This window comes from Mobula birostris, chromosome 14, assembly GCF_030028105.1.
Source record: "Mobula birostris isolate sMobBir1 chromosome 14, sMobBir1.hap1, whole genome shotgun sequence".
In the NCBI taxonomy this organism is placed as follows: domain Eukaryota; kingdom Metazoa; phylum Chordata; class Chondrichthyes; order Myliobatiformes; family Myliobatidae; genus Mobula; species Mobula birostris.
The window spans coordinates 21,998,006-22,019,282 of NC_092383.1; the positions used below are offsets into that span (position 1 = coordinate 21,998,006).

General features: G+C 41.9%; 1 protein-coding gene and 1 pseudogene across 6 annotated transcripts in view; one reads left to right on the forward strand and one right to left on the reverse strand.

The window, feature by feature from the left end:
* The window catches only part of myo5aa (myosin VAa), a 223,387-nt gene that overhangs the window by 44,857 nt on the left and 157,253 nt on the right, over positions 1-21,277 (reverse strand). For all 6 annotated transcript variants that reach the window (XM_072278217.1, XM_072278216.1, XM_072278215.1 and 3 more), the window contains 8 exons: positions 16,267-16,478; positions 14,891-15,047; positions 12,012-12,251; positions 10,044-10,292; positions 9,223-9,316; positions 3,952-4,097; positions 1,585-1,710; positions 362-502 (listed from right to left, as the gene is read on the reverse strand). In XM_072278217.1, coding sequence (XP_072134318.1) covers positions 362-502; positions 1,585-1,710; positions 3,952-4,097; positions 9,223-9,316; positions 10,044-10,292; positions 12,012-12,251; positions 14,891-15,047; positions 16,267-16,478 — 1,365 coding nt within the window. The remainder of the gene's footprint in view (positions 1-361; positions 503-1,584; positions 1,711-3,951; positions 4,098-9,222; positions 9,317-10,043; positions 10,293-12,011; positions 12,252-14,890; positions 15,048-16,266; positions 16,479-21,277) is intronic.
* LOC140210162 (5S ribosomal RNA) lies at positions 17,460-17,574 on the forward strand (annotated as a pseudogene).

Below are 21,277 nucleotides of genomic sequence, written 5' to 3' on the forward strand. Positions count from 1 at the left end.
GTCTTTTTTTTTTACAAGGCCGATTTGCTAGTCCCGACGCTCAACCCAGCACAGACGTGCAAGGAGCCGGCCGGATTTGAAACCGAGACCACTCACTCGAATTCCGGTGCGGATGCCACTACAAGACCGGTGACCAGCTAATGGGGAGAGTACGTGATGTTAAATGTCCTCTATCAGCAGGAGACCATACAACGAACACCCAGCTCCTACAGGTTCTTGGAGCTGCATCTAATAAAATACAACCTCCCGTCTCCCGGCCAGCATGAATACAATATGACACATCCTGACATCAGAATATTTCCTGTTCATCCAATAGTTTAGTGTCAGACCACAGAGTGGCCAGTCCAGCTCTGGCCGTTACCTTTTTGCTTCTGAGTGCCTGTTCCTCCTTTCCGTCCAATTCTTCCTGCAAGGCCTGTTTCTCTTGCTCCAGCTCAGTCACACGCTTCTGCAGCTTCAGGAACAAGGACATATCCAAAGTTCCTTTCTGGTCTGGTAACTCCTACGACAAGCAGAACAGTATATGATACACTCTGAATAAGCTAAGCCTAAACCATTAGCGGACTGCAGCACCTTGTCAGCAATACACGTTAAACAACGACTTACAGTTTCCCATCTTTCATCTTTATCCCTTCTTGAACAAGGGAGTCACAATTGATGTTTTCCAATTCCCTTCATACCATCCAGAATTCAATGAGTTCACTACCTCTGCAGCCACTTTAAAACCGCAGGGTGCAGACCATCGGGTCCCAATGACTTGTAGACCTTTAGTCCCGTGTGTTTTTCTAATACTTCATCCCTCATGATTGGGATTATTCGAAGTTCTTTCAAGCTATTTAAAATTAACCCAACTGTAATCATCAGGATGCTTGCTGTGTACTCCTTGCTGAAGTCCAAAGCAAAATATATTGTAAAAAGTATCAGATTTTTACTCTGCAGCCCAATTCAACAAGCTAGGTTGAAGTGAACTGAATACGCCTGGACTGGTTGGATGCTTTGTGGTTTGGTGTTTTATATTCTTCTGCTTTCAGCTCATTTTTTTTGCCGTAGGTATGATTTGTTCTCTTTTCTTTTTGCACATTGTGGGAGGAGAGATTTGGGGGTTGAAGTGTACAAAACTCCAGATATGTTCAATCAAGGCCCTAAACAACTAACTTAAACACCAGGGTAGCACATCTTTTTTAATGGCTTGGAGTACCATTCAGTAGCATCACAATATGTGTATAACTTCATGAATATCTTTCCAAATACCAATAGTTCCCATTTGCTTAACCTCTAAAAGATCCATCTTTTCTATTTTCCTAAAAATACAGACAATTTCTGCACATTATATTCTAGCAACATTCCTGCCCACTCAAACCAATTATGTACATTTGCAGTCTGTATATTCCTCAGAGCTTGCGATCTTGCCAGGCTTTATAAGATCCCGAAGACTAGACCCTCTTCCCTTTTATCTAGGTCACTGGTGAAGATCTAACCAGCTACAGCCCAGTGTTTTCAGAAGTATCACACCTAACCTTGCCTTTCTCCAGTCTGGCCCTAGTTCTACCTCTGGGGAGGCTGCACATTAGGAACGGAACCCACCTCTGTTCTTCTTGTCACATCCTCCGATTCTCCAGGCTCTGAGGAAAGCAGGGAGTTGTAGGTGTACTCTGACTCATTGCTGCTGTGGGTCGAGTCTGTCCTTCTGTGACCAGGTTTCGTTATGCTCTGTAAAAGGAGTGTGTTCTCAATGAGTAACTTAACCAAGTCTGGGGGACTCTGCTGACCACATAAGGGGCTTGTGGAGATTCCCATGAGCCAGATCCTGACGTCTCCCAGGTAGGTCAACGATAAGGGAGAGATGTAGGTAAAGAAAATAAGACTTTCTGGAGCAATATTGTCCAAGGGAGCACGTGTTGGAGAGGACCTCCAAGCCACCTGGATTCAGACAGAGCTACAGGGTTTTTATTTAGTATCAGTACAAGTAGCCGGGATAAGTACTTGGAAATCAAAAGGTTGGACAGTCTAGGACTTTATTCCTTGTGGTATAGGAGATTGAGCAGTGAAGTTGTGGAGGTGTATAAGATTATGAGGGGCATAGACAGGGTAACTCCACCATGGTAACTTACCCGGCTGTGGAAGGAGAAGGGTTGGACATAAAGCTAACAACCTCATCTCATAAAAACCCAGAGCCACAGAGATGCCAACACAAGCTCAAAAGACCTTATCCCTGGGAGAGGAAGGACACCAAGACGGGCTACATCTGGGTCCCAGTAGGGGTGATGCACTGAAGAAAGAGGAAAGACAGGGTGAGTGCAAGAAGTCTTTTTACCCCAGGGTTATGGAATCAGGAACTAGAGGACGAAGGTTTAAGATGAAAAGGGAAAGATTTAACAGCAACTTTTTTTTTACAGGAAGGGTGGTATATTTGCAGAATGAGCTGTGAGAGGAAGTGGTTGAGGCAGACACAATAACAACTTTTGAAAGACAGTTGGACAGGTACATGGATCAGAAAGGCTTAGATAGAAGGGGTCAAATGCTAGTATATAGGACTGGTTTGGATGGGACATTTGGTCAGCATGAACCAGTTGAGCCAAAGGGCCTGTTTCTGTGCTACAGAACTCTAAATCCAATCGTAAAGCAGAAATTAGAAAGTGAAATTGGTGTTAGAGGAGTAGGGTATGTGGTACACAGTGACTGGAAGCTTCAGAGATGGAATAAGGTCACAGCGGAATGGAAACCGTCCTGGTCACCGAATTATAGGAAAGATGTCAACAAGATTGAGAGAGTACAGAGGAGATTTACTAGAACGTTGCCTGGGTTTCATCACCCAAGTTACAGAGAAAGGTTGAACAAGTTGGGTCTTTATTCTTTGGAGCGTAGAAGGTTGAGGGGGGACTTGATAGAGGTATTTAAAATTTTGAGGGGGATAGATAGAGTTGATATGGATAGGCTTTTTCCATTGAGAGTGGGGGAGATTCAAACAAGAGGACTTGAGTTGAGAGTTAAAGAACAAAAGTTTAGGGGTAACATGAGGGGGAACTTCTTTACTCAGAGAGTGGTAGCTGTGTGGAACGAGCTTCCAGCAGAAGTGGTTGAGGCAGGTTCGATGTTGTCATTTAGAGTTAAATTGGATAGATATATGGACAGGAAAGGAATGGAGGGTTATGGGCTCAGTGCAGGTCAGTGGGACTAGGTGAGAGTAAGAGTTCAGCATGGACTAGAAGGGCCGAAATGGCCTGTTTCCATGCTGTAATTGTTATATAGTTATACGGAAACAATGGTGGGTGTTCAAGAGAAAGAAGCTGATGCTTGGATAAGGGACACTGTGCCATTGAGGGCGATATCTGCAGCTTATAGGATGTGAAAGCAAGGAAGCCAAAAAAGTTATCCCACTTTGGTGGTAAAACCGTGCTCCAGATATTTGCCTGGAGCTTGGCGTCACTGGCTGCCTACCCATGACGACTCCATACCCAAATACGCCAACCTCACTAGAAATATGTCTAGTGACAAGACCCCCTGCAGAAACAGAGCCTGGAATGATAAGGTGGGGAAATCCCACTCCAAACCTTCACCCTGACCATAAACACTACCAGAATTTTCAGAACTATTAAAATTAACATAAATAAAACTACAGAAAAAAATGACATCGTTCAATTCACTGTTTTTTTGAACTTGATTTCCTCTCTTTCCTACAGGCCTACAACTCCCATTGAAGTAGGTGGCGGATGCTTTGCCTGGTCTACCCTTACACGTGATTGGAAAGCTGCTGCCTCATGACCAGTGCTGGAGCATCATCACAATGGAGTTTCCAAACAAACAGACTGCCAAATGCTGAGTAAGGCCAAGTCTGTGCTTTAGTCAACGTGTAATGCTCCTGCATGGAACTATCAGAACTTACCAACAAGATCCCGGCCATTTACACTAAGAATTTCTTTTGCTAAAGATCAGTGTATTTAAGATACTTACAACTAAAGACATTTCCTCTTTTATGTTATCATAGCGCTCCTCCAGTTTGCAGAACTCGTTAAGCAAAGACTGATACCTAGATCGCTCGTCATTAAGGTCAATCTGAAGCTGTTTGGTCTCTTCTTCATTCCTTCTCTCCATCGATTCTGAGGAACAGCAGAGTATTGTGAGAAGGTGAACTTACTGTATTGATACAACATAAAAGTTATTAGTGGAGTTTTTCAACATATCATTTGCCAGTGTAAACATGAGAGATCCTGCAGATGATGGGAATTTTGAGCAACATACAAAACAATACTGGAGGAACTCAGCAGGTCTGGAAAAATCTATGGAGGAGAATAAGCAGTCAACGCTTCGGGCCGAGACCTTTCGTCAGGACTGGTAAGAAAGTGGGGAGGAGGGATAAGAGTACAAGAGTAGATAGTTTAAGTCTGATACAGAAAGTCCACGTTAAACTTCACTATAAATGTAATGGCACAGAAAGTGTGATATTTCAAAGTGCTCGTATGAGATAGGCCCTTGATGCAGGGATTGAAAGGTATTAATCAAAGAATATAGATGGCTGCAACTTCACCCAACCTCATGTGACAGAGGAGAAAGACTGCAGGTTTTGGGCTTGCATCTCTCTGAGATCCTAGCTCAAGAGTACAGCTCATAAATCCTTGGGAACAAGATATCACTCTGCTACATCAAAATCCATTGGGTAATCCTAAGTTTTTCCTGATGAAGATGATCTAACAGGGTAGGCAAGAGCATTTAACAGCTATCAAAAAGTTAATTAAATTCTACAGGAAAAAAATACCTACACATTCATTTTCAGTAGTCAGACAAAGAAATCTTGTCCTTTAATGTGAAAGATGAGATTAACCAGGCAATGGTTAAACGATCTTGGCAACAAGGAGTCCTAATCAGGCTGATCAGGAGAATCCATCCTGGGAAACCAGTAGTCAATGGGGATTGGGAAGATGATTATGGTTTTTGAGAGACCGAAAAGTCCCAGATACATTAGTTGGAATTCCACAGACCAGTTTCTTAGGCACAATTCATCACTGACCTTCACTCTGTCAAAGTCAGATGCACAAATTGCTGGAGGGCAGGCAGCAGTAAACAGTCAACTTTTCGGGCCAAGTCTCTTCATCAGGACCAGAAAGAGTCATGAGTCATGACTCAAGTCCTGATGACGTGTCTCGGTCTGAAACGTCCACTGTTTACTCCTCTCCACAGGTGAGTTCCTCCAGCAACTTGTGCGTGTGGCTCAAGATTTCCAGCATCTGCAGAATCTCTTGTGCTTGCATCAAAGTTATAAGAGGGGCTGCCTGTTAATGACCGTGCAATTTCCTTTTCATTTCCTCAAATAATGAAGGAAAGCAAATTCATACAACACAAAACCTGGGCAACACAGACTGGTGTGGGTAAGTTGAAGGTTAACACGTACAGCAAACAAAGGTCAAGCAACAGTAGGACAACCTGGACAATGAACTGTCTTCACAACCTATAGACTCACTTTCAGGGACTCGACAACTCATGATAACCATATTATTTATTTACTTTCTTTACTTTTGCATGATTTGTCTTTCATACGTTGGTTGTTTGTCAGTCCCTATTATTTACAGCTTTTCATAAATTATATTGCATCTCTTTATTTTCCTGTAAATGCCCACAAAAAAAAAGAATCTCAAGGTAACCTATATGGTAACATACATACTTTGGCTTTGACTTTGACCCCAACATTCAATGGTATTAACAATATCAGTCCTTTCACTGCCATCAAACTTGGAGCATGTTGGACTGACTTGCTTTGGCTATGTGCAGATGCACCAATCTTCAAAATGTTCAATACCGTCTAGGAAAAACAGGTGCTCTATTTGGCATCCTGCCCACCAGCCTTGAGTGGCGAGACAGAGAAATCTGGTCTTTAGCCAAAGGCAAGGACAGACAGTAAATACCAGCTCTACAGTGGCGTGGAGATACCAAAGCGTTATATATAACCAGAGGGCAACAAGAAATCCGGCAACAAATAGCACACACAAGGAGCAGAAGCGGGAGCAGGCCACTGTCCCCTCAAGACTGACCCACCTTTCAATATGATCTTCTCAAATCTGCCGCTCTCCTCAACTCATCTACAAGAGTTCCGCTCTTCCCTCAACTCCCCCAATCTTTTCTGAATTCATCCACCTCTACTTTATAAGTACCTTCAAAGTAAACTTATTATCAAAGTACAATTGTATATGTCACCATAAAAAAAAACCCAAGATTCTTTTTCTTGCGGGCATACTTAATAATTCCAAGAAACATAAAAGACCCAATTAAAGACTGCACCCAATAGGATGGACAAACAATCAATGTGCAAAAGACAACAAACTGCAAATACAAAAGAAAAAAATAATAATAATAAATAAATAAGTAAAGAGACAAAGAGTCCTTTAAAGTGAGTTCAGTGGTTGTGGAAACACTTCAGTGACAGAGCGAGTGAGGTTTGCCTGTCTATTTAATTTATTTAGAGATTCCAGCCCTTTGACCCATGCCGCCCCAGTAACCCCCGACAAATAAGATTAACCTTATCCTAATCCTGGGATAATTTACAATAACCAATTGACCTACCTGGTACGAATTTAGACTGTGGGAGGAAACTAGATAACCCGGGGGAAACCCACGTATTCCACAGGGAAGACATACGGAGACTCCTTACAGATGGCGCTGGAATTGAACTCTGAACTCTGAACTCCCACACCCTAAGCTGTAACGCATATCGCGCTAACTGCTACACTACAATGGCGCCATCCTAACGGTTCAAAAGCCGGATGGTTGAGGAGTAATAACTGTTCCTGAACATGGTGGTGTGGGTCCTGAGGCTCCTGTATGTTCTTACTGATAGCAGCAGCGAGAAGAGAGCATGACCTGGGCGATGGGTGAGCTCGATAATTCTTGTGACAGTGCTCCATGTGGATGTCCTCAATGGTGGGGAGGGCCTTACTCGTGATAGACTGGGCTATATCCACCACTTTATGTAGGATTTTCTGTTTCAGGGTGGCATTGGTGTTTTCATACCAGGCCGTGATGCAATTAGTCCATATACTCTCCACTACACTTCAATAGAAGTTCATCAAAGTTTTCAATGACATGCCGAAGGAAGTCGAGGCACTGCCATGCTATCTTCATAATTGCACTATGTGCTGGGCCCAGGAGAGGTCCTCTGAAATAATAACACCCAGGAATTTAAAGTTGTTAACCCTCTCCACATCTGACCCCTCTGAAGGGGACTGGCTTGTGGACTTCCGGTTTCCTCCTCCTGAACTCAATGATCAGCTCCTTGGTCTTGCTGACATTGAGTGACAGGATGTTGTTGAGGCACACCTCAGCCAGATTTTTAATCTCGCTTCTATACGCTGACTTGTCACCCCGTTTGATTCAGCCAACGACAGTGGTGTCATCAGCAAACTTAAATATGGTACTGGAGTTGTGCTTAGCCTCACAGTCAGAAGTGTAAAGTGAGTGGAGCAGGGGGCTGATCCCACAGCCTTGTGCTGCACCTGTGCTGAGGGGGGCATGTGGAGGAGATGTTGTTGCCAATCCAAACTGACTGAAAGTGAGGAAACTGAGGATCCAATTGCACAAGGAGGAACTGAGGCCAAGGTCCTGAAGTTTACTGATTAGTTTTAAGGGGATGATGGTAATGAACGTCGAGTTGTAGTTGATAAAGAACATCCTGATGTATGCACCTTTGCTGTCCAGATGTCCCTGGGTTCAGTGAAGAGTCAATGAAATGGCATCTACTGTAGACCAACAGTGCAAATTGGGGCGGATGCAACAGTTAGTATGCTTCATCACCAGCCTCTCGAAGCATTTCATCACAGTGGATGTAAGTCCGACTGGATGACAGTCATTCAGGCTTTGTCTGGCCTCCACAACTTCTGAGGGTTGAAAATTCCTAAGTTTCAAATAAATACCACCTCATCTTGCAATGACATCCGCTAATGATTCTCCCACTGGTGGAATCATACAAAATCAATTTTGTTATACTGCCTTAGGATAGTTTATGTTTCAATGAAGTTGCTTCTTCATTCTGCAAAATTCGAACTTATTTAGTCATTCATAATATGGCAACCCTCTCACTCCAAGAATTAGTCCAGTGGAACTTTCCTGGAGCATTTTCATTATTAGGTAAAGCAACTAAAATCACACACAGTACTTGAGGCCTGGCTTTACAAATGGTAGTATTATTCTCTATTTTTGAACTCTATCTGGCCAACAAGGCCAGTATGTCATTTGCCTGAATTGGTACATCTAACTTTTGGAACACCTCAAACCCTCTGTACACCATTCATCTGCAGATTGTATTTCAAGAATTTTGAATCCACTTCCGAAAGTCCATAGCTTCACAATATTCTACAATAGGTTCCATCCTCAGGGTACTCCCGTACGACTAGATATTGTTGGGAGGGTGATGGATGGCATCCATAGTCAGGGAAGCAACTAGTTAAGAGTTTTACCAGTCTGTCAAAAGGACCATTTATTCAGACTGAGTCTTCTTTGTTAACACATTTCAGCTCTTGTACACTAGCCTTCTATGTGGCACCTTATTGAAAACCTTCTGGAGATCCAATTGCATCACATTTATAGACTCCCATTCTCCAGCAAACACATCCAACATGATTTCTCTTTCATAAAGCCATGGTGACTAGGTTTGGTTGCTTAAGTCTTTTTTAAATGACTAGCTGTTGCATCCTTGACTAAGGACTCCAGCACCTTCTCTATAGTTTACTGTTACTCATCTCCTTCCTTCTTGAACAAAGGCATCACAGTTGTGTTTTTTTTTTGTAATCTACTGGGCCCCTGTCAAATATTTTGAATTTTGTAGAGCTTCAACCATTGGCTCTACTATCTTTGCAGTCACTTTTTTTAAATCTCAAAAGGCAGATTAGTAAGCCACTGTGTTGTTGGGTAATCTTCAACCCAAACAAAAGTTTTAGTATAACTTAGAGCTGAGTATCGGAGAGTCGTCTATCAAAAACTAGCTTAAGATCAATAATATACAGTCTAAACCTCACCTAACACCGGAAGTCAACCAAGGCCAGAAAATAAACTGGAGTTTAAAATCAAAAGAAAGTCAGTGGAAGATGGCATTCACAATCTGTGAATTTCCTGGGACACTCCCCTTCTATGGGACAAAGGCCATTGTTGAGATCGCAATCAGATTCCACACTTTGAATTTGGTTACAGTGGAATCGACTCCACACTATATTTCATCTAAATGAGCCACGGCAGTGTCACCTGTTATCTCTTTGGCCTGCTCCTGGATTCGGTGATTCAGATCTTCTTTCTCATTCTTCAGCAAAGTATTCTGCTCTTTGAGCTGGAACAGCACCTGGAAAGGGTACGAAAGGACAGCTTTAAGCTTCCCTTTTGGCGCCTCCTATCTCTGCACTACATGATAACCTCCATACTGCCTGTGCAGTTTTGTAATACCGAATCTCTCCTTTCTACTAAACTACCACAAGGGAGTATTTGAATCTCACTCAGGGAGATCTATTCAGTATTAGAAAACAACATAATAGACATAAAATGCTGGATGACCTCAGCAGGTCAAGCAGCATCTATGAAGGGGAATAAACAGTTGACATTTCAGACCAAGACCCTTCATGAGGATCTCTCATCGAGCGTTGATGAAGGGTCTCGATGCAAAACAGCGACCGTTTATTCCTCTACATCAACGCTGCCTGACCTGCTGAGATCCTCCAGCATTCTGAGTGCATTACTCTGGATTGAAGATCTGCAGAATCTCCTGTTTATAATCAAAGTTCATTTACTATCAAAGTATGTATACATTATAGAACCTTGAGATTCATCTCCTTCCAGGCAGCCACGAAACAAAGAAACCCCAAAAGAACCAATTTTTTAAAAAATAGTCAAACACCCAGTGCTCAGCGAGAAAAAAATCAAAAACAATGTCAAAAAAATCAGGGCAATCAGTACGTCAAGAGATGCTTGTGTTGTATAAAGAAGAAACAATGGTTAATATTAAGTTAATTTTTAAAGCAGTTTTATTAAACTGCTAGACATAATGAGGTGCTGAAAATTTAGGGAACCCTCACCTGATCTGTTTCCTCTTTGTATTTTTCCGCACTTTCTTCAAGATGTTTCTTCTGTGCCTGAGTCTCCTTCAGTTCCTTACGTAGTATGGCAATCTCCTCCATCAGGGACGTGATCTTGTTGGACGACACTTTAGCATTTTCTTCGTTGACGCGCAGCCGATCGACCTCAGTGCGCAACTTCTCTGTCTCACTGGTGTGTGTAGCTTCCAGACTCAGCAACTTCTCCAGCAGGGATTTTATCTCTTTGGTCTGCATTGAAGGAAAAGAGTCAAGAGGGAATCAAAGGCCATTCAGTCGGCTGGTGACTAAATCCACAATGGACTGACTACAGAGATGTTGAGAAAGGCTCAGAAGAAAGTGGTTCAATATATACAACCCTGTATAAAATGGAAGGGTGAACCTCCATTAGATTTTGTGTTTTCTAAAAAGAGTTCTGATGTTGAAAACATTTCACAATATTGAGGCTGTTCTCAAAAACAAGGAATTGGTGGGAAAAAGGAGGAAAATAAAGAGACTGTTACAAAGAGAAAGACAGTTATAATATTGACTTTTTTTTATGTTTATGTAAGGAGCACAAGTTGCGTGCTATGGGCAAAGTGAACTGAATCATTCAATTTCAGGGACTATAACTTCAATGCAGTTCTATAGAAAAAAAGTACATACTAGTTTTTCTTTATTCCCCCCAAGAAGGTTTTTAGGGAGGACATTATATAGAAGTATTATCTAGCATGATCTACTGCTCGTGTGTGGGCACGTGGCCAAGTGGTTACGGCATTGGACTATCTACCTGAAGGTTCTGAGTTCGAGCCCCAGCCAAGGCAACGTGTTGTGTCCTTGAGCAAGGCACTTAATCACACATTGTTCTGTGACGACAGGTCTGTAATGCCCTTCCCTTGGACAACATCGGTGTCGTGGAGAGGGGAGACTTGCAGCATGGGCAACTGCTGGTCTTCCATACAACCTTGCCCAGGCCTGCGCCCTGGCTTTCCAGGCACAGATCCATGGTCTCGCAAGACTAACGGTCTACTGCTCACTTGAGTATACAGATTACTCCCATTTTTCGATAAAAACAGAAAATGCAGGAATTGCTCAATAGATCAGGAAGCTTCTGTGGAGAGGGAAGCAAAGTTAACATTTCTGGTCAAGGACCCTTCTTCTGAACTTTTAACTCAGCTTCACTTTCCACAGATGCTGCCTGACCTGCTCAGTGTGTCAAGCAACTTACGTTTTGTATATTAGATTCCCAGCACCTGCAGTTTTTCTAAAAAAATATATTAATTTTCTTTCACTCCTATTATGGCAGCCCCTGTCCCTACAAAGGAATCGGAGTGAGGAGAATAAAGGGAGCCAAAGCTGTCAGATAAGTGCACTTTCAACAAGGGTTAACAGTATTGTTGACCAGAGTGAGAGCCGAGCCTGCTACTGCAGGTGAATGAGGCGATTACTCAGGATAAGATGGAAGAAGTATAAAGTAAGCATGTGCATTACTGCCCAGTAGAGGCCAAGTGAGAGTGCTCAACTCTCGAGTACGTCGTATAACGATTCATGGAACACTTTACGGCGTCAGCGATCGGGGTCAATTCCTGCCGCTGGCTGTAAGGAGTTTGTACATTCTCCCCATGACTGCAGGGTTTCCTTAGGGTGCGCCAGTTTTCTCCCACATTTCAAAGACTTGCGGGTTAGAGTTAGTAATTTGTGGCCACGCTTGTTGGTGTGACACTTACGCCACTTGCAGGCTGCCTCTGGCACATCCTCCGACTGTGTTGGTCATTGACTGTATGTTTCGATGTACATGTGACTAATAAAACTAATCCTTAATTCTCAGCCACTCATGAGTGCTCCTACTGGACTGCTACATCATAATATGGACAATTTTAAACCATTCAGCAGTGAAATAAACAATTAAATAAATGCTAGTCTTTTGGAGAAACAGACGGCATTTGTACACTGAATGCACTATAGCCATACCTGGTCGTTGACTTTACATTGTAGTTGTACAATCTTGTTCTCCATGCCAATGTTGAGGGTCTTGTAGTGTTCCACAGAGCGAGCTTCAATCTTCAGCTTCTTAAGCTCGCGCTTTGCCATCATGCGGCGATAACAACACTGCAGGTAGACGATGGCGTGGTGCGTCCTGCGGTACTTGCGCCTTGCCATCCAGCCCCGCAAATGCTTCTGGAGAATGATGGCTTTTTGCTCCCGGAGAAGCTGTTTGGAAAAGGAAGTGGTTTACAGGGACACCTTTTCAAAGTTACCGCGCAAGCTAATAAGGTGACTATGAAGGTGTGTGTGGTGTTGGCTTTCATTAGTCGTGGGGCTGAGTTCAAGAGCAGTAGGGTAACACTGCAGCTCTGAAAAACTCTAGTTAGATCACACCAGGAAAATTATGTTCAGCTCTGGCTGCTTCATTATAGGAAGGATGTGGAAACTTTCGGGAGGACGCAGAGGTGATTTACCAGGATGCTGCCTAGATTGGACAGCGTGTCTGATGAGGAAAGGATGAGCGAGTTGGGGCTTTCGTCTTTGGAGTGAAGGAGGACAAGAGGTGACTTGACAGAGGTGTATAAGACGGTAAGAGGTATAGATGGAGTGAACAGCCTTTTTTCAGGGTGGCAACAGCTAATAATAATAATGATGATAATAATAATGTGAGTGGAGAAAAGCTGAGAGATGATGCTAGATGTATGTTTTTAAACAGAGGGTGGCAAGTTCATGGAATGAGACTGAAACACTAGGGACATTTAAGAGACTCTTAGATAGGCACATAAATGAAATAAAAATGGAAGGTTATGGCTAGGGAAGGGCTAAACTGATTGTGGAGTAGGCCAGCACAACATCATGGGTCTAAGGACCCATACCTTGCTGTACTGCTCTATGTTCTATGATACATGGAACTATAGCTAAAACTTTACACTGGCCACACAGATGATGGCAGTGTGAAAAGGATTTAGCCGACCACCTCCATAAATGCTTTTTATGTCTAATGAATTAATTACAAAATGCAGTTTAGCCACCTATTTTATGCAGTTCAAACACGTGAAACAGCAAAGTTGATGGGGAAGAAGAATGGGCAGCAGAGTAACAAAGCAGTTCGTGTAAAACTTCACAGAGCCAACGATTAGGGCTCAATTCCCGCCACCTGTAGCAGGTTTGTACATTCTCTCTGTGACCTGCTGGGTTTCTTCCAGCTGATCTGGTTTACACCCCACATGCCACAGAATCTGAGTTAGGGTCAGGGTTAGTGAGTTGTGGGTCATGCTCTGCTGGTGCCAGAAGTACACCTAGCACATCCTCAGACTGTGTTAGTCATTCACACGAACAAAGTATTTCACTGTATATTCTGAAATTTTGCTGTACAAGTGACAAATAAAGCTAATTTTAAAAAAAAAATAATTCCAGAAATGAAATACTCAGCAGGTCACTTTCTTGCTTTCTGATCAAATTCGGAAAGCAAGAAGGTGATGTCTTTCTTGTGATGTTGACTTAAAACCTATTGATAGGGTTGCTGGAAAAATAATTTAAAACAAAATAAAAATCATATAACATAGTTCTTGTTACTTTAATAAAATGTATTTTAATACCTTTAGAGGTATTAGATGATTTCAAAGAGTGGATTGATTGTCCAATCTACATCAAGAGCAAAAGAGCCAGGTCAATGACTGAATAGACTCACTAGAGTTTGGAAGGAATCCACGAGTGCAGTATTTCCAATAACTTTGAGTCCAAGTAAATTATCCAGTATTTAAAGAGATTGAGAGGTAATTTGGTGCCCTTTAACTTAAGTATTTGGTTTAATATATTCATTTAGCAGTATTCCAATATTGTTGTGTACTGTAGTTAGAAATTATGTGTCTTTTGTTGGCAGCTTAAATCTTACTTACTGGACATTGGCTACAGGAAAGGCCTCCTCTTCAAATTCACTGAGCACAAATCACGAGTTTTCTTTACATTGATAAATCACAAAACTCATTTTATGCTAATATCTCCCCTTGCTAAGGTAACCTCTTAATGTGTTTTAATCGTGTCCCGGACCAAATTCGAAGAGCCAATCAAAGCAATGGAGTCAAGGGAGGTTTGACAGTTTAAACTCAAGAACGTACCAAGTTAGGCACTAGCCTTTAGAATCCAGATTTACATTTCTGGGATAAAAGCACCTCTTCCATGGATTAGGTTGGGCATTTGTGGACATGGTGCTACTTGGCCGCCTTATCCACGGGCCACACAGAAAGACTACCTTAGTTTGGAGGTTGCTCTTGAGCTTTAGGGTCAATGTATATCATCGGGCAGAGCTGAGGGAGATTTTCTCCTCATGTCACCCTGATACACCCTGCTTGACATCAAAGTAAATTATCAAAGACTTATTTGTCACCGTACACAACCTTGAGATTCATTTTCTTGCAGGCATTTAAAGGAAAATAAAGAAATACAGTAGAATTGATTAAAAAATAAATTCCACGTAAACAACGACAGACCAACAACCAATGCGCAGAAGTAGACAAATTGTGCAATTAAAAAATATGTAATAATACTGAGAAAAAAAATGAGTGCAGAGTCTTTGAAAGGAACTCTGTAAGATGTGGAATCAGTTCACAAAGTGGAAGATGTATCTCATTCCAATCATGAGATGATATTGCTGAATGAAATTTATGTTATATACAGCAAGAACACAAAATAGTGGGATAAGTCCATTTAACAGCAATTTCCTCACATAACTATGACATAGTGTCATAACAGTACATTGTAAATATATCTTTATTGCTTTCCGCTTCTCCTTATGGATTTCATTCTGAACCATAAAAAGCATTTGCAGTAACGGCAATTAAATAAATTATCAGAGAGGTACTCACAGCCATGTATTGGCGCCTTCCACGGAAGCCTCGCGCAAAAGACTGGATAACAATGGTGGCTGACCGGATACGCAGGAACTTCTGCCGAGCCGCGTACATGCGCTGGTATTTTTGGATGAGAACGGCAGCCCGGGTCCTGCGGAGGAACTCGGCATAGCTGGAACATAATAAAATGGTTACAGTTATTGAGAGTTTGAGAGAAGCAAGATACAAGCCAGATGAGACAGATTTAGTTTAAAGGCTTAGCGGCGTAGATGGACAACAGGTGCCCAGGATGCCGAGTGTGAATTCTCCTGCTCTTGCTTAACAAGAATAAGAGGGCTTTTAATTTCAGTTTGAGACACAGTTTGACCTTTTGTTTAATTCATCCACTGAAAATAGTATCTGCTGTCGTACAGTCTTCTTAGTAGCGACTGACATATACCAGAACCTGTAATATTCTGGCTTGCCCTGTGCCAAGGTCAATATCAGCTCTCGAATCAACCAATTTCATCACCTCTGCAATAGTACGGATACAGGAGGAGTGAATACTCCACACAATGAAAACCAAGTCAGTTCAAATTCGTTAAACTCAGGGCAGGTGAGAAAGAGAGGTGCTTTACAACCAGATTTTCTATTTAAATGGCAGGTTAGGACAAGGAAAGGAGAAAGGAAGCTGTGAACAATGGGGCCATGCCGCACAGATATCTAAACAACCCACTAGTTCCGCAAGTTGGTACACACTAATGCTATACTGTGCTCATTAGAAGCATCACAGCCCATTAGGTCACTAGAATGCGCTATGACAAGGCTTGCTCTGACTCCCTAGAAGTAAAACGTTCCAAACACTTCATCTCATTGAATCAAAATCTTGAGGCTGTGAAAGGGAATATCGAATACCTTTTATATCTGATCGATATACTATCCACTAAGCACAACTTTTAATGAAATATTCATTGGAGAAAGATTCATCTACATTGGCAAAGGATAAAAAGTTGAAATATTCATGACTTTAAAAACTTAAATTAATTATGTATTATACATGCATTACCCTACCATCAACTTTAGTGTCAGGTTGTCAGAGCAACAAATTAGTCGTCTGGAAAAAGAACAAGTTTTGAGATCCAAAGTAACAAGAGCACCTTTCCCATTGTGGCAAGGTTCCTATCTACCAATTTCTCAATGATTCACTCTTCTTCCATTTATATCTACATGAGGTGATGTTGAAATGACTGTCCTCCTTGGTTCCTATACCACATAGCGAAGACTAATTCAACCCGGTGGCAGGGCTGACAGCTTCCCAGGTGAGGCTGAACTAAGACCGCCATTTCCCTCTAAGATGCAGCCTTTGTGGGCTCATAGCAAAGGGGAGCTCGTTGACTTGAGAGGTATCATACCATCTGGCCTGGTAGCCCCGCACATATCTCTGAATTGTAATTGCCGCCGATCGCATGCGCAGGTACTTCTTCCGCTGCAGCCAGCTCCGAATTGTCTTCTGGATCCTGATACAGGCAACACGGAGCTTATCTGCTCGAAGCTTCTCCAGGTAGGCCACTTGCCCGGCGCGGAAGAAAATCTTTGTTTTACCAAACTGATACTTGTCCTGGTCCTAAATGACGAACATTAAATTAGAACAGTGCGTTAGAGACGGGAATGTCTTCAACCACATAAAAAGCCAGAAACAAATTAACCACGTTATGTGACGATTTCCTATCTGACCAACTATATTCTGTCATAACTGACCTTAATTAATTGACTTAATTATTCTAGCAGAGTAAGATTTAACAAGATTGAGCTCTTGCTCAATACATTGTCTGCTCTCGATTTAAACCAAAAAAAAAATCTCCTGAAAAGATTTTGGGTTTAAACACTTTCATTTCCTGGTTCAATGATCACTAACCCTGTATTCAGTCAAAATACCGAGAGGACAGCATGATCAAATATCTCTATTTTAAATCCAGCGAACAGATAACAAACTCTTCTCTTAAAGCAATATTCATTCCAGGGGCATTCATAAACGGAGATAAAAGTTTAACTGTGCATATTTTAACACATTAAATGATTATTACAAATGCACCACCTTAGCATTATGATTATACTTAGGTGGTTGTTGCTCCTTTCCGCACTTTGTGGTGCATTGGGCGGCAGGCAACCTTGCAGTTTCTTTAGCATTTTTTGTTTTGTTTTTTTACGAGGCTCGATATTCCGTTGCAGTGCGATGGAAAGCATGCAAGGAGCCGGTCGGATCCGCACGCAGGACCACTCGCCTCAAACTCTGATGCAGATGCCCCTAGGCTACCGGCCAGCGAGTGCCTAGGTGGTGAATGTGATCATTTGTGGAAGGAATCATATGAGGCTAAAAGTTGAAGATATTTTCCATTAGAGAACGTGTTACACCGTCACTGACCTATCGACACTACTCACAAGGTCAGCACCTAACCTCACAACCTTCTGTAGCTGTGGAAAATATCTCGGTAATAAAAGTAATTATTTAACATCTTATTAATGCCAGACTTTACATTTCCCTTCACTAATGAGTTTCATAACATGACATTCACTAATATTAAGAATCCTGAACAGGTTTATTTCCAAATTTATACTGCACTGAAAACACCCAATCTCATCTGATCTCGGAAGCTAAGCAGGCTCAGGTCTGGTTAGTACTTGGATGGGAGACCACTTGGGAATATCAGGTGCCATTTTTTTGGGATGGCACAGTAGCTTAGCAGTTACTGTAGTGCCAGCAATCAGGATTCAATTCCACTGCCGTCTGGAAGGAGTCTGTATGCTCTCTCTGTGACCGTGTGGTTTTCTTCCCGATGTTCCGGTTCCGCACATGTTCCAAAAACTTATGGGTTAGTAGGTTATTTGATCACATCGGGGTAATTGGACACCACAGTTGGGCCAGAAGGGCACGCTACTGTGCTGTATCTTTAAACAAAGCATTTAAAATAACATTTTAAAATGTTAGCACTAGACAATGTGATCTAGTTATGTGGTGAAATCATGTTACAGCAAGTAATAATGACACTCGAAATGTTTGCTATCTTAAAAAGCTTTCGCTAGCTTAAAGAGAGAAGCTGTCCATACATAGTTAACTGCTCTGTTCCGTACCGTGCCAAGAATGTAATGGCAGTCAGGGGCTTTAAATGGACAGAAGGGATCACCTTTAGCTGCTCATTATATGGGATAATCCACACCTTTTCCGAGCAGCAGTAACTCACTGCAGAAGATCGACTCAAAATCTGAAGATTCTTTCCAGTCATTGCTTGTTCTTAAACTCACTGTGAATGTAACCAGGCAGAGATTTTACACATACTACAGAATGCAGTTGCAAACCCGTCAATATGTTGGGACTAAAATGACCTGCAGATTATTCTCACACCATATAGCATGTCAGGTGAGGACCAGTTATAAACTTTGCCACAGTCTGTTCATTCAGGTTATAAACAAACAGAAGCTTCATTTCCAGGAACTAGTGATTGAATACTTCAAAGCCCAAACTCACTTCACCTAATCTCCACTGCTTTGTGTATTTAGTCTGGTAAGAGTCCAGCTCTTAGTTTTCACTAATGCACCTCAATGTAAGCAATAAAAAGCAAAGTGAGGGACTACTGCTGGAATTTTGATTAGACAATCTGTTTTGCAAATGCTTAAAACTTTTAAAACTTTCCATGTTACAATAACAGTGTTGACAGCTGAGACTGGATTTACAAATGCACCAAGTGGAACATCAAGACTACAGTTGATGTTTAGTATCTAAGGATTTGTAATAATGTCCTCATTGATTACCGGCCAGGTTTTTAAATGCTCATCACTGATCTCTTAAAGTGCCCTGCAAAACAAAACATCTGACTACCAGTCCAGCCAGAACCTCCTTCATCCTGCGTTCAGCACTAAAAGGGATATCTGTCATCCAGCGAAAGTGATCCTATCAACCATGATAAATAGACAACAATTGCCAGGTCACAGATGCTGCCTGACCTACTGAGTTCCTCCAGCATTTTGTGCATGTTGTAAAAACACTCAATGCTCAGGTAATTTTTAAAAACATTTTAAGTGAACATAATTAGAATACAAACAGGAGATTAAGGTGCTGAAATACAAATTTATTTTTTAAAAATTATTTTTAACAGGAACAAAAGATATAGAATTTAGAAATGTTTTTGAGGTGAAACATCATTAAACCGTGATTTCCATGCAACACATCACAACACCTTTAGGAGATTCGTACAGCAAAAACTAGATAAATACCCAATGTTCTGCAGTTTTCTCCATATTACCCTGCAGGAGGGGGAGAAACAGCACCCCTTGTGGTTGAACGGGGAATAACAGATAATAATGCATAATGTCACATGTATTCTTCAAAAGACATTGATTATGGCATTTAACACTGATAACCTCACTGCCATTTAACAATGCAAATGACAAGTTCATGCCTATGTGATATTGGAGAGAACAATGGAAAAGCGGTAATTAGTTTTTAATAGGAAAGCCATTTGGTCACCACCCATTAGCTCAAGACTGTAGCAAGCTCCGTTGTGACGAGGCTAACTCCCCTCTTTCCCTTACTCTACTCACAAAATGTTTTAGATCTCTGCCAACACCAACTTCTACCTAATCTGCCAACTGAACCCTCCCCCTTTTATCTTGTGACTTTACTTATCCAATACTCAAACTTGGATGAGCCACAAGTTCTTCAGTTAAGTCTAACGCAGATCCTTCCTCACTCAGTGGGTGGTGAGAGTGTGGCATGAGCAGCCAACAGAAGTGGATATTTAGCTGTAATGTTTAAGAGAGGTTTGGATAGGTACATGGATGGGAGCAGTTTGGAGGGATATGACCTAGATTCAGGTAGATGGGACTAGGCAGAAGATTGGGACAGCATGGACTAGATGGGCTGAATGGCCTGTTTATATGCTGTACTTCTCTATGACTCTATTTAAACAACTGTCCTTGGAAACCTGTCATAAATTGAGGGACCAATTCGTCGAGCACCTCCACTCCATCCACCACAAACAGAATTTTCCGGAGGCCAAACACTTTAATTACAATTGCCATTTCAACTCTGAAATGTCGGTGCCAAGAGGAGGCCACCCTCAAGATGGAGGAGCAACACCTTATATTCTGTCTGGGTAGCCTCCAACCTGAGGGCGTATCAATTTCTCCTAGAGGTTAAAAAAAATTCTACCCCCCCCTTCCCCTACTCCCCACTCTGACATTTCACCTCTTCTCACTTGCCAATCACCTCCCTCTGGGTCCCCTCCTCCTTCCCTTTCTCCAGTGGTCCACTCTCCCCTCCTATCAGATGTATCAGATTCCTTCTTCTTCAGCCCTCGACCTTCCCCACTCACCTGGCTTCACCTATCATCTAGCTAGCCTCCTTTCCCCCTCCCTTTTTTATTCTGGCATCTTCCCCTTTCCTTCCCAGTCCTGAAGAAGGGTCTTGGCCCAAAATGTCAACTGTTTATTCCTCTCCATAGATGCTGCCTGACCTGCTGAGCTCCTCCAGCATTTTGTGTGTGTTGCTTTGAATCGCCAGCATCTGAAGATTTTCTCGTGTTTATCAACTGTCCTTGGTTTTCACCACAAGCTCCACAACCATGTCACTAATTCAATCATCCCTATTGCTGGCTGGTGCCAATGCCTTCACGTACCCATAACAGCTGATTCCATCAAAAGTTTTACATGATGTGCTCACTGCTGAAATAAACGGCAGCAAATTTTGAGGTGGAAAAATCAAACAATGAAAGATGCCAAAGAATGCAGCCGGTATTCAGCTAAGTGTCACAAGGCGATGAAAAACTTTTTTTTTAAAACTTCACACTATCTCAGACTGTATCTTTTTGTTCTCTTTCAATCTTGCTGAGCATTGTTATGTTTACTTTGCACTTAGAGATATAGAAGGTATGTTAGTTTTAAGTTTCCGTTAACAAAAGGTTGCCCTCATTTTGCAATGTTCTGTGCTGTTTCTGACAAAAAGCTAAGTTTCATGGCATTTATGCTACATGTACGTGTGCCTGTGACAACAATAAGCTTGAACTTGATCTTGAACTCGGGAGGAGGAGGTAGAGGCATTTAGAATGCGGACACAAGACTTCACAAGCCACCGCCAGTGATACAGAGACATTTCATCTTTGGTATTCTCCACTCTGGAGAACTGGGCTCGATTCAAAGTCAAGATGACTAAGTTTCTGGATATCAAGGGTCTCATGATTTGAGGAAATGGGCTGCAATTGGTTGAAGGAAGTAGAGACCAAGTTCTAAAGACAAAATATGAATTTTAATTTGGATTGTTAACAGTAAAACTTCCACGTTAGAGCACCCTCAGGATTCTGATGGTGCTGAATTAGCACATTTTGCAGACTACCGAATGTCATTTAAATATTAATGTTTCAATAAATTACC